Source organism: Accipiter gentilis, chromosome 8, assembly GCF_929443795.1.
Source record: "Accipiter gentilis chromosome 8, bAccGen1.1, whole genome shotgun sequence".
NCBI classification, from domain to species: Eukaryota; Metazoa; Chordata; class Aves; order Accipitriformes; family Accipitridae; genus Astur; species Astur gentilis.
The window spans coordinates 21,873,658-21,887,845 of record NC_064887.1 but is presented as its reverse complement, the minus strand read 5'-3'; the positions used below and the strand labels follow the sequence as shown (position 1 = coordinate 21,887,845).

Below are 14,188 nucleotides of genomic sequence, written 5' to 3'. Positions count from 1 at the left end.
TTGTTTTGCTGTCACTTAAAAAGGAATGCTTTAAATTTTGGATCAAAGTGGTATGCTTCAAAACTCAACTTCTATATTTACATTTCTTTCTGTTCCTATCACTCATGTCTATTTTCTTATTAACCAATGCTTTTACCAGAAAAATGCTGGGATGGCTTTTTCAATCAAAGCTGGGTAGATTGGCACACTTTGAAGTGAAACAATGTCCTGTGAAGTTCTGTGGAGATGGGTGTTTATCCATTCTGCGTATATAGCAACAACGTATTCCTGATTGTGGGAACAGGTATGCACATGTCTTCAGACTTGGACATACACTGCATTTATGGTCTTACGTAACTTTCCACTACTTTCAGCAAAATCTAGGATATGATTTGTGTGTATGTGGCAGTTGGTCAAATCTAAAAGTCTGTTAATGTCCATTGGATTATGCAGAGGGCAAAATAACCCAGATGCATAAAACAGAGGAGCAAAACAAGCATTATGATCCAAAAAAGGTGTGTTGAAGAAACTCTTCTTAGCTTTATTCTGCTTTGAATAGTAAATTTTACTTCCATGTCATTACAACTGTTAAATCACCTTTTTCCCCAGCTTTGCCATTCTCATCCTCAGAGCTGAAAAAAGAACACAAAGCCATTATATTTTAAGATGTAACTTTCTATTTCTGATCCTAAATCTCCTTATTTAGAAAAATGAAGAATACACGTACCTCCAGTGGTTAATCCAGCAGAATAAGCATTGGTTTAGTGTTATAGAAAGAAATCAGTAGAAGGCATTAGTTCTGGTAATTTTGCAATAAAGCGAGTATATTAAGAAATTACTCCATTATCACTATTTGAAAATTAGCACAGCTCTTTTCTAACTGTTTTGTTTCTGTTACCTTCACTAACGTGTTGCAGACAGTATTGTCCTTGACTACATGCTGACAGATTAAAAGCATGAATGAATAATTAAACAAACTCTTTGTTTAAACTAAACTCAGTGGGAGCTGTAACTGTTTGGAAGCCTTTTTCTTTTGTGTTGATGTTCACGGAAAACTTTCCTCTCTTCTTGGTGTCGTGAGTCAGAGTGGGAGTTAGTCATACTCCTGATTTAAGTCTGATGGAGTAACTTAGTATCTGTATAAACATCAGTATGGGTATTCTCTGTAACTGGGTATAACGTGGGTTAGTTTGAAAGTGACAGTGCAGGGCAGATGATTAAATGTTAACGTTATTTTTAGAACAGCAACATAATGTTGCTGTTTGATATGTAAGAGCCTCCCCCCATGATGCAGTTGATCTGAGAATGCAGTGGGAATAATCTCCAGCTCTGTGACCTGTGAGTTTGAAGAGTCACCCAAAATAGCATGTCTCGTTCCTTCATCCCGCATATGTCTCTGTACTGAGACAGGGGGTCAAAGCAGCTGTTTACTTGATTTATGCATGTCAGCAAATGTCCAACTCAAGCTATGTTTTCAATGCCGAAGTTGTTGCAAATCAGAGAAGCATCTGCGTGTAACTTTATATCATAGGGCCACTGATATTACGCTTTGCTCTTAAAAGACCCTGCATAGTGTTTGCAGACTAAGGAATTATGAAGGATTCAAGTCCTGGTTGTGGTTTGAGAGAACAATGTCTGATGCTTCACCTATAGCCAATAGTCTGGTTTTGCCTTGCTTTATGCATTACAGAAACAGATGGTATGCATGAATTTTTCTCTGTTAAAAAGGATTTTTTTTATGTTACATTCTTCAGTGCAAATGGAGCTAAGTCTCCATTGCGTTTTTTGAAGGTTGCACAGCTTCCAGTGGTAAGGAAAAAAAATTAGCTCATTTAGACTAGCTACCTGCCAAAAGCCTTGGACCTTTGCGTCCCATGAGAGCCTCTTCCACACTGTCAGTAGGTTTTACTGCCTATTCAGCTTCAGTTTTTCCTTTCCTTATTCGTTCCACTATGTTTAGCCTTTGTTCTGTGCCCCCCCAAGGACATTCCCTAATGAGTATTGAATCTTCAAAACATCTGCACACTAATTCATTTAAGTGAAATTTAAAGAAGAAAATAAGCTCTAATAATGCAAAACACTGGTGTCCTAACTATAGCATTGTCATCCTTCTCTCTGTATGTTTTTTCTGAGGGCACATACATTGAGATATTGGTCCCCCACCAAGCTCATGGGGAAAGGAAAATTGCTCCCATATGGAAAGAGATATGTTCTATGTTTCTGTCAGTTTGGAGGCATGCTGAAAGCTCCTAATTTGATCTGATATTTCTCTATATAGACTGGCACATGGAACAATTCCTCTGCCTCCTACTTGTCCTTGGCCATCACTAACTTTTTTCAGTAACTTGCTCTGAAGGTTCATTTCTTTCCCAAAGCAGGGTTGTTATATAAGGGACTGTCTCCCTGGTCTGTCCTGTGTGCTTCCTTGCTTTCCATTCTCTTTCAGAGAGTCCTAAGTGCCTCTTTAATGTTCAGATGCTGCAATTGCCTCCCAAAGCTTTCATTTCGGAGAGGATTATTTTTTCTGTTGTACAGTTTGTTGGTTTAGTAATGAATGATGAGGTACCAAAATAATTTTGACTCCTCTCTTTTCACTGGTGGTGTTTAGGGTGAACCTGCTAGGCTGGGCTGTTTTGAAAACAATTTATTTCCCTAAGAAAAAGCTTTGTGTAATAGATTGTTGTAGATTTAAGAGGCTTTCCTGCTTTTGTTTTCTTTTTAGAAGTCACAGTAAAATTACAGGACTGCTTGGGAAAAATCAAGTCATTTCCTGGCTTTTTCCACTGATTAGAATGTCCCAGGGAGTAGCAATAAATAGTTGGAGGGGTAAGGAGGAATATGGCTTAGTTCCAAATTCTACTGGGCATTTAAAACACTCACTTGGAGGCAGTTGCCAAACTGCTTTTAATTTAACTGGGACCAATTTTTTCCTAATTGGCTATTTTCTCCTTGGTAGAATACTTGTAAGTAAATGGGTAAGACCAAATACAGATTAACAAAACAGATTCTCAAATGTCTTTGCCAGATTTGCACTTATCCCCCTTCCCTGAAAGTCAGTGTTTGTTTTCCACTAACCTCAAAAGAGAAAGAACCCAGATTGTTCAGAGTGTGTCTGTGAGTGGCAGGGGAAAATGAAGTTTCAGATGCTTCTTTCAGGAGACAAAAATAGGCAAAGATTGTTACAGATAGAGGTGCTCAGTTAATGTCTCATGGCCTGTATATCCCCCCCCCCCCAATAGTAGTGCTAGCTATTAGTTACTTCTTGGAAACCTCTTTCTCAGGATCTGTTCAGGAGCACCCATGCAGTGGGCTGTAGGATGAATTAATTGTTTCAGTAGCAACCAGCTGGTGGGTGGGTGAGTGTCGCTTCTCTGTTACATGCCTATACATATATGTGATGGGTGAATTAAGGGACAATCACCCAAATGTAATGGGCTGGAGTAGTTATTGGTTTATTTTGCCTATGCCGGCTACTTCTGCTTTCAGTTGCTGGCATAAGAGTTGCTGGCAGCAGCCTTTGGTCCTGGAGGACCTAGGGAAGTGTGCAGATGGCAGGACTGGTGCTTGAGAGAAGCAAAGGTCCTCTCAAGTGATAGAAAAATGCAGTGGTCTCATTGATCAGAAAAGCTGGGCAGCACTGCTGGAATATTTCAGGCTGTTGTGTGCATGACTGCACAAGTTTGATACTCCCATAAATGGAGAGCCTTACTTACTGAACAGCTCTTCACAACCCATACGTACTGATGCAAAAATACTTGAAACTCCTTATGCGATCCAATGACTACCCTCTCTCCTGGCTTTACCTGTATTGTGAAGAAATGCTGGGCTGCCAATGCAGCTTTAGGCAGGGCCCAAACTTACAATTTTGCGGCCAAATTGCAAAATTATTCAGAATATAGTCTAGAAGAGGAGCAGGGAGAGAATGTGGGATCAGGACCCCTGATCTTCCTATAATTCAAGCACAGTATTCTTTCCTTGCAGTGGAACGTGACTACTGTCTGAAATCTGCTCTGTAAATACTTAAATACAGTTTAACTGTATGCATTAAAGTGCAACATAATCATAAAGAAGAGCTTTCTGTGTTTTTGAAAGATCTTGCTATTGTTCTTTCCACCTATTATTCTAAAACTTTATATTAAGAAATAGACACCTTGAGTATTAATAGAATACCAAAAGTGTTTAAAAAAATAACACTATTGACTAACTACATGTACTGATGAAAACTTTCATTACCTTTCAGAGGCTATAAAAATATCTAACTCAGATTAACAAAAAAAATGTAAAAACTTGCATAAACATTGTCAAGGCAAGGTTGGCAATGCTGATTCCATAAAAATGCAAAGTAAAACTGGTTATTAAACAGTCTTTCTGATTTAAGGAGCAATTTGGATTATCTAGGAAGTAGTTAGAATGCAGATAGACACAAAAACATTTCAGTGAGGAGACAGTGTTAAGAAGCAATGCTGTTAGTTACCTGGTAGAAATTAAAACAAATTTTGCTGATTGAAGTACTATTAATGGAACTTTTAATTGTCACTTGAAAGATAACCACTTTTAATCTTTGAAGGTTACAGAAATGGCTTTTCTGAGATAGTTTATTTTCCAAATTTTGATACGGTAACTAGTGCATTGCTAAAGATGAAATAATTCAACAGTACCAAAATGCAGATTGGCATTTGTTAACAAGCAAAGAGCAAAGAAATTATTAGTAATTGCATATTAGTCCATGAAACAATCCCAATACTAAAGTGAAACAGTTGCTAGCAGATAATAGTATCAGTTTGCTACATAAGTGAACAGCAGTGACATGATTTTTCTTTTCCATTACCTGTTAGTGAGTGATCTTCTGTACCATTGCCAGATACCTGGCTGTGAAGATGAGTATGGTGTGTTGGTGAGCTTAAGCGCTCCTCTTGTTCTCGCAAGGAGATGGAATTTTTGTGGGGTACCTTGTTCAGGCTTGCACCCAGACGGCTCACAGGGTTCGTCTGTGGGACTTCTGTGACTTTCCTGCTCGGTGGCTGATAAACCTGACTATAGTGGCCTATGGGATGATATGCTGGTTTCTCAGATTTGCTGTCATCATCATCGTCATCAATGATGACTAATTCTGCATGGATAACCCCATCATATCGTGACAACTTTTGGTCTGTTTCTGCATCGTCATCATCAATGCGCTGATAACCCATGAATATCATTGTTACTGGTTCAGAATCATCCACGTAACATGGTACAGCCTGGACAATGCTGTATTGAACATCTTCCTCATCTTGAGGTGCAGGGGATATTTCATTAAGATGGCAGGGGCTTAACCTTGTCTCATTATGTCTTTCACTTGTATTCTGGTAAGGTTTTAATTCCTCATACACAGCTTTTCTTTCTTCATTATGTGCCATCCTGTTCTCAGAATTAGTGTACACTGTCTTCTCTGAATGGGGAAGTACTGGAGAGGGAGACTTTGGCTGCGTTACCTTTGGAAGATCAAGCCCATTCTCTTTACGTTGCTGCATAAAGGGCTCTGTTTTGGAGGAGAATTCTGTCTGATGATTGCTAAATCCATTAATCTCTCTTCTGTGAGCATCTTCCAGTTTTGGTCCAGGGACTAATTTGTCTTTCTGAGGAGTAACTGGCCTGCAAAATTTGTTTGCAAACACAGGCTCATGATACTCTGTGGGAGACTGAGAATTTTTTTCAGTTGCCTGCCGTAGCAGGTCCTCCACCTCAACAGGAGCAAGTTCATCCATGCCATTTTGTGTTGTACTGCCATTTGGGGACACTGCATAGACTGACTTCCTGCCATCATCATACACTTTAATCCCTGTCTCTTTAAACTCCTTTGAGGGAAGAGGTATTGTTGATAACACTGTGTTTTCTCCTGTCTTCATGTCTTTTTCAACTTTAATTTCCATGGCAAACAATGCTGTTGAAAGAAACAAGTGCTTAAACTGATGATGCAGCAGCTGCAAGAAATATTACAGAAGAGTTCTGACAGTGATAGAGAATGTCTGTCAGAATTAATTATCAAATATGTGAAATTATTAAATACATAACCAATATATTGGATTCTTATTTTGAATGCTCCCTTCCATCCTGTCAAAATTTGAAGTGGAAAAAAATATTTTTCATTGGATCTAATTCTGTGAGGAAAGAGGAGCCAGTTTTCATTACGTGATTGACTGACTGAGAAAGCCAGATTTAACCTTGGCCCCTGGTGTTGTGTTGGGCAATAGCAGTTGAAAGAGCTCAACGTGCTACAAGAGTGAAGAGTCTTAAGCTCTCAGAAGGGTTAGGAGGCTTTGTAGTAGTTGGGAAATAACCAGACTACTGCTGGCTGCCCAGTAGGTATAAGCATGGATAGAAAATGTGAAATGTATAGTATGAAGGGAGAAGCTACTTAAGGTTATGCCAGGTAGAGGAACAAAGTGCTGGAAAGAAGTGTCAATGTTGAAAACACTTGATCCTTATTCTCAATGGCACATACCTTACACCAGTGTCTCACGTCTCAGTTTTGATGACCTCATTGATAACACAACACAGCTTAAATGAGAACAACATTGTCCCATATCTGTAATGTTTATCCTTCCCTTAAAGTGTATTAGATTCAATTTATAGGAAGTCTTTGCACGTATTGACACCCTTTGGAGTTACTAATAAGCAGTACCTTTTCTCTTTTCTTCATCATCAGTGGCAGCATGTGCAGCACTTCTCAGTGCGGAAGGCCTGAAATACTTGGGAAGGTCAGGTATGCTGGTGTATATGTAGTCTGCTGCCTCTGAATAAAGAAGATCCACAAAGCATTTAGTATGTTTTCACTGACTTCTACATGAACCTTTTTAAAAATTTTTTTTTGACTAAACATACCTTTTGCAACTCCTGCTTTTTCAGTCTTCACAGACTAGGAAAGAGAACCATTAACAATAAATGTCATTAGTCAGTTTTAAGATGTTAACTAGGCAGTGTTTTGCTTTACCTGATAGTTTTAACTTTTTGTGTGCACAGCTTCATACTGAGAAGGGGCTTAAAGTGGAACATGCTCAGTTGGAGCATGGCAGGGGAGAAAGTGAAATTTTTCTGGTCTTTTTTGCCAATATGATTCCAACTCACACAGGGAAGGATAGGACATTACAAAGTGTTAGTCAGTGACACAGCCTCACACTGTGGCCTGAACTGATTGGCTTCAAAGATTTTCAAAGGCTCTACTGTGGCTTTCTAGTTGTGCTTATCTTCCTACATATCTTTAGAGAGAGTGTGTAAGATCAACTAGAGAATTGGAGTTTAGTTTCATCACTATATTTTTCTGAGATAGTTTAAGACGATTTTCAAATATCAAAATGACCTTTTGACAAAGACTAATGATGGATAATATTAAGTCATGTTTCACTAGAACCTCTCTCAGGGACTTGAGGGAAAAAGCATGATACGGTTTAGCTGGGGACATCACCTGATGGAGTATGAATACATCAGCCTCTACCCACTCTGTACCTGTTATGTCTGTCTCTGGCTGAGATGCAAAGTTGCTGGTTAGTGCTAGTGTCAGCACTATTTTTTTTGAGACGTGTTATAGATGAATAATGATAGGAATTGCTCCTCCACTCCCATAAACAAGCAAATGGAGACATTTGGCCACTTGAACAGTCTAACATCTTGACCCCTCTTGTATCTGAACTACTGTCACTTTAGACAAAAGCTCATGACCACTCAGGATCCAGCTAGTTCCCCTTTTGCTGGTTTTTATGGTGAACAAGTAATGAATTCTACTTCTGGAGTAATTTGGCACTAACCTTTATTATGTCTTCTGTTGTTTTCTCAACAGACTTAAGTTTCTTTAAAATTGCTTCTTCCTTAGCTGAGATTTCCATTTCCTCTCTTTCCAGAGCCTCAATTTCCTTCTCCAGTCTGCAATCACAATTCCCTTTGATTTAATACCAGGCAGAGAAAAACATTGCCGATTCAATATATTGTGAATGTGAACATTAGTGGGGATGGTTCTACTTACACGGACAAATTTTGGTCTAATATGAGATCAGCATATAATTTCACATGCATCAGGAAATACTGTGAAATAGTATTCTCATTTTAAAAAAAAAAATCTACCTGCTGTAGATTCCTTCTGAGCCTACTTAGAAAACAGTGGCTGAAATTAACTTATTTTTCAGGAGCAAATAGATAGGGAATATAGGCCCCCACAGCATTTCTTCATCTCTAAGCAAATTTTCTGTCCTACATTTTCTCAAGAAATGTGATTACGCTGTTGTAATTAAGGTGTAGGAATCTAGTATACAGATGCCAGGATTATGACTTTGTTTCTTAATTTTGTATGTGTACTTGTACACATGATGAAAAGAAGCAAAGTCTTTTGTTGTAAAAAAGAAGAATGTTCTTGTACGTGGTGGTACTGCAAGGGCGAGAGTACATCACCTCATATGCTATATTTTATTAAATGTAGCCAAACTGTATTCAGGAGGGTCCCCCATGAAGGAAAGTTCTAGTCAATCTATAACTAGAAGCTACAATTCCAGAAGAACCACCTCAATCAATGGAAATCAAATTGTATTTGTGTTTCTGAGGGGTAGACCTTTTTTGATAAAATAATAATGGCATTTTCAAGTACTTTCTGTAGGTAAAACAGCTCTTAACCATTTTTCAATAGGAAAATTCATATAGCTAGAAATCATTATAATGATGTGCTTTGCAGGCTACGTTTATGAAGTAGTAACTTCAAAATTGTGTGGATTTTGAAAACTAAGCAGCCTGCATAGTGGCAGGATGCTCAAGAGACTAAAGTCTGAAGCTTTTTTGTTTTCCAGTCCGTCTGAGATTGAGAATGAAGAATTTACAAACACATGATGATGAAGGGGGTTTCTGAGGCAGGGGTGTGTGTGTGTTCAGCTCCAAGATGCCAAGACAGTTCTCCAAGGTTTTGCATGTGTGAACATGGGTCCTGGGATTTCAAAATTCTTTGCTTTGGTAAAACAGGTGTAACAGTGCTTGACTGACAGCTTGAAGCTTGATTCTTTAGGAAAAAAAATCTTGATTAAAAATGCAACATATTACTGTTGTGGGGTGGGTGTTATTGTAGCGGACCTGATAGACTAGACCAGAGCTTGTGTAGTTACAGACTTAAATATAGTAGTAAATTTTAAGGGCTCCTCTTTGGGGCTGTGTACTAAGGCTTTTACAGACATACAGGCATTCTTCTGAGTCACTCATCAGCATTTTGTGTACTTAATTATCTGTGAAAAGTACTGAAATCTTGTTTCTGGAAAGCATTCCTTTTCAGCAAAACAGCAGTCACGCAAGACACACTGGTTCAATGCACCTAGGACAAGCAGCTGGGAAGGTTAATGTTTGCAGTGTTTGCTCAAGTAATATACTTACAAGTATTACCAATGAATTTGCAAGAGAAAACTTGGTAGTTCACATAGCTGTGATAGAGGTTGCATCAGGTGCTAATAGCAATCACTTTCTAGGATTGCAATTAGGTGAGATTTCCAACACTAAGAAACAATTTTTAAGGGTCTGTTTATTAGTGGAGGAGCCTTGATTGTACCCAGGTCTAGTCAGTGAGAGCTTTGTTTTACAAACACTACAAGCCTACCTCTTATGAATACCAAATATACTAACTTTGGATATTCTCTAAGATATCAGGATATTCAGCAATTGACTTATCTCTGTCAGATTTTAACAGTGCAAACTATAAGTATCTCGCCAGTTAAGACTTGGCTTGGCAGTCAAAATTTCTTTTGGGCTATTGACTTCTGCTGTAGGTTTGTACATTATTTAAAAGGGGTCACAGCTCCCTTTCCCTCCCCCTTTTGTTACATGTTAAATCTGTTACATAGTTTCTTGTATGTTAAAGCTGAGTACAATGTTTAAGGCATCTTTTTCCTAATTAGAAGTTTTATTTTCTTAGCACTAAGATGTTTGATTAAATACTTCTAGACAGAAAGGTGCAGGATAAAATATCTAATCTCTATGTATGTGAGAGAGGGAGAAAGCTATGCCCAGTTAAAGCACACCTCTAAGTTAAAGTATCTCAGGCAAATTCTTTTCTCTGGTGACTAAGGCGGTGACTTAAGCAGGTGTCCCGTATCCTATTTATTTCCTCTTTCTAGTCAAGACTGTTGCTTTCTGCATAAGTGCATATTTGTTGGGTTTTAGATAGAAATTTGCCTTATTTGCCTAGTAGTTGGGAATTCACTTTTCCATGAAGATCTAGAATCAAGGCCAGATTTAACTCTGAACTGGGACTTGAACTGGGTCTCTGATGCTGTGAGTGCCATATAGCTTCAGTCTCGTGGTTCATCTACCTTTTCTTTTTGGGATCATTTTTGGAAGAACTTCTTTTAACTTAAAAGAAAAAAACAAATGTAAATTTCAAAACTTTCCATTTTTGAGTGAAACATGTCTTCCATTACTTTTGAATCCATGTCAGAAATTGATGACTGTAGAATTAAGGCAACTGTAACTGGTATCACTAGTTGCTCAGATCAGTCAGAAGAGAGTTACAACTAGATGATCTGAGACAAAGTTACATATAGAGTAATGATGACCTATAACCCTCATAGAAAAAATTGTTTTATGTTTTGACTTATTCTTTAGTATGTGCTAGGATCCATGATTATTACACCGAAGTCAACATTAATAATAGAAATCTGTCATCCCTTTAAAGTAAGCAGACCAGAAAAATTGAGTGTAGGCTGGCAAAGAAGCATTATTTATGTCCTTCTGTGTGACTGCTTGAGGAGTCTGAATTAACACTGTGGATCTTGCCCTATTTAAACTCAGATTTGTACAACTACAATAATAGGATACCATGTGGACTTTTATCTGTTAGTGAGAATATTCTCTTTTTTGAAACACAAAGGTATCACAGACCTCAGAACTGAGATGTGAGGAAAAATGCATTCGGGATGAAAGTAAAAGCTGAAAAAAATATTTAGAAGCAGATAACACTTTGGACCTGAGCTCTGCAAGATGCCCTTAGGACCCTGCTCAAAGGTACTGATTATAGTGCTAAAACTTAAAAAATTTGTAATGAGGGGGATGAATATTCTTGGAGGGCTATAAAAGAAAGTAATGCAATGACCATGTGCCATATTTCTGCACTTCTTACGGAATAGTATTTGTTTAATATATCAAAATGTTGTACTTTTACATGAGACTTGATTGTAATATTATCATAATGCAAAAGTTAATCATTAAAAGATGACAAACATAATGAATGGAAGAATCATTAACTTCTACTATGGGTTTATTTCAGTCTGGACTCTAAATGCTCATAGACACACAGGTGGAAGAGAAGAAAAAATCCTGGAAAGGTATTAAAAAAAAAAAAGTGGGGGTGGGGAGAGAGAAAGAGAAAACACAACCCCAAATAAATCAAAGATGATAAACCCCGTATAGTTATCTGGGAGATCAAGAAAAGTATTATTTAAATTTATGTATGCTGTCACACCCATACCAACACCCACTTCATATGGTAATTAAGAGGACTGATTCAGTGGTCAGTGGGGTTAGGGAAAAATTCTCATACTGATGTAATGGGTGTTGCATCTAGACCTTAAGTATCTCTTTTGCACTCATACTTACATATAGAGATAGATTTTTGTGCTTCATTTTCAGAGGATGTTGTGAGTGTGCATGCTGGAATTTGTTGAAAGGAAACTTTTAAAAGATGCACTTTGTATGGTTTGAAGAAATCTGAGTCCTTTTGACCTCGTGCAGTTGAAAAGTTAGGCCAGGATCTTTCTGGTGTGTTTAATCTTTAGAAACTTCTAAATCAATGACATTTTTATGAAGTTACATCACAGTTTGTATTTGTCTTGAAAGGGTCTAGGAGCTACACTAGCAATTATAAGAAACTATTTTTCGATGGTGCTTCTGTGTTTTGTAGAGAAAAGGAAGCATAACATAGCTACTGTATTAAATTAATCCTTTGGATATTTGTCCTTCTCTCCTTGAGTAGAGCTCATTATCTGAGAGGGTAAAATAAGCAGTATGGAGGTGTGGATGAAAGAAGGAGTCTTAGAAGCCAAGATACTAAATTGGAAGTTTCTCTGCGTGACTGCTGCTGGCCACCAGCTGATCTGCTGGGCTTGGCACCACTGCCACCCCAGGAGAAAAAATAAATGGCTTAAGAATGAAAAGCAGATAGGAGGGTACCACCCTGGAAAATACCAGACTGAGAGGAAAAGGCAGTTTAGCAAGTCCTCACACGTTTTGAGGTGAGTCAAATGCTTCAGCAGCTCTGGAGTCCATCTAGCCTTAGCCTGCCTTCATGTATCACATTACAAAACATTGAATAGACCTTAGTTAACATGATGTTGTTTGTGCATTTTTAAGTATGTTGTTTAGCAACTAATTCCATCAAGAATGAGTGCTTAGCTGAATATTAAATGAGAAAACGTGACTCATAATTCTTCATTCAGCTTGTACCCTGATCAAGGACATGCTCACTTTGCTCACTGTAACTTCTAACATGTAAAGAGGGTGAATAGGACAGATAATGTAAATGCTAGTTTTTGTCCATAACCACAGCATTCAGCTATTTGTCTGGAAGGTGGTTCAGGCCGTTTGCTATTCACTGTTTTGTTGCTGATACAAAGAATGGAACTCTCCCTTTTATCAAAAAATGCTCAAATTCAAACTGATTAGCAGACATACACTAGCTCTATTCAACACCTGAGTAAAGAATGTTTCAAAACAGAGGTCCCATTTAGGAGGGTGATGGAAAGGCCCATGCCACTACTGTAAATATTCTGCCTACAACTGTGATTGTCCTCTCAGCAGAAAGAAACAAAGACTGGTCTGAGTGTATTCAAAAAGTCTTCAAAGTGATGTAGATTTTTTTAACTGAAGACAAAACCACGTAGAATAATCATCAAAGTGGAATCTATCTGAATGAAGTGAAGTTTAATAATCAGATGCCCAGAAGAAAGAATTCTACAGAGCTTCTGAATAATATGTCTTACTGCTACTGCATGACATGTGTCTACATGATCAAGTTTAGCAATCTTTGATTTACAGGGCAGGTCAAAAATATGACTTCACATAAATGTAGTCAAGCAAGCTTTTGTTAGCTTGGGTGATATCTATGGCATAGCAAAAGCACTGTGCGAGTACTGTATGGTGCGTATTTTGTGCTTTTTAGTAGACTTTGTTCATACTGAACTCTGTATTATTAGGTTTCTGTATTGCTGCTGCCTGGTTTGAAACTGGGCTGGGTATGTCTAAACAAAATATAATGATATCTGGAAGACAGCATGGATGTTTTTCTAGAGGCCTTTGCTAGACAGCTATTGAAGAATGGTAGGAAGTATAATTTATAGCAAAAGATGCTTGATGTGAATAAACCTGCTTAAATTCCTAGTTCGGAAGGAAGTTCCCACATGACTCCAGGTATGTTCTTCTGCCTTCGTTCTCCCTATATAAAGTCAAATGTCCTTGTCTGAGTCCTCTGTGTATTGTGAAGATAAAAGCTGCCAAAGACTCTAAGGTATGTAGATTGTTTGGTTATGAGAGTAAGTATATCAGTAATGAAAATATTTCTTTTGATATCAAGGCCTTACAAACCTCTAAACTGTCTTTAGAACTTCAGCAATGGTGAATTAAGTCCTTAAAATTCAGTGTGAATCAGGAATGTAATTAGGAGCATTTCTATATCGATTTTCATTTCTAGGATGCATTATACCTGTGAAGTTGTTAATATAAGAGTGAAGACAGTGTGTCACTTTGTGTTAAACTTTTTGTCAGTTATTCTTTTCATTTTATGCTGATGTAATTTGTCTGATTCATTTCACTACAAATAAATCTGAAGTATTCCAGATGTATGTCAAGAAGTAGGAATCATTTTAAGGAGGAAGCAATTTGGTGGAGATTCCCAGGAGAAGGTCACAGAGAAGAAACATTAGTTGGTAAACACTGGTATTGACAACAAATGGCTGTGGAAATACTTAGTTTGGTATGAAAAAATGAATTGCCATGAAAGAGCACCATATCTAAAAATATAAGAAGAACCATTCCCAGCTTTTGTTAAGCAGGTGTAGTAAAACAAATAGCCTTATATTCTTGGAAAAAGAATAATATTTTTAGTAAGAGGAGGGAGGCCAGCAATTACAATCAAACATTTATTGCAGTTTTTTCCACTGTAGTGCTTACAGTTGCAAGTGAATTTATTTCATGTCATTTTCATCAGCATTTAAATTGC

The 14,188-nt window shown here is 37.7% G+C and overlaps 1 protein-coding gene across 2 annotated transcripts in view; it reads right to left on the bottom strand.

Annotated features, from left to right (window-relative positions):
* Positions 1-433: 433 nt before the first annotated feature.
* PALMD (palmdelphin) overlaps positions 434-14,188 on the bottom strand; it is a 28,608-nt gene continuing 14,853 nt past the window's right edge. Inside the window, exons 4-8 of one of the 2 annotated variants that reach the window (XR_007507080.1) lie at positions 7,761-7,875; positions 6,841-6,874; positions 6,641-6,751; positions 707-5,899; positions 434-611 (exon numbers count right to left, since the gene is read on the bottom strand). Coding sequence is in view for 1 of the 2 variants with exons in the window: in XM_049809024.1 (XP_049664981.1) it covers positions 568-611; positions 4,808-5,899; positions 6,641-6,751; positions 6,841-6,874; positions 7,761-7,875 (1,396 nt within the window). In the remaining variant the exon portion in view is untranslated. The remainder of the gene's footprint in view (positions 612-706; positions 5,900-6,640; positions 6,752-6,840; positions 6,875-7,760; positions 7,876-14,188) is intronic. The other variant, XM_049809024.1, reaches the window with a different exon arrangement.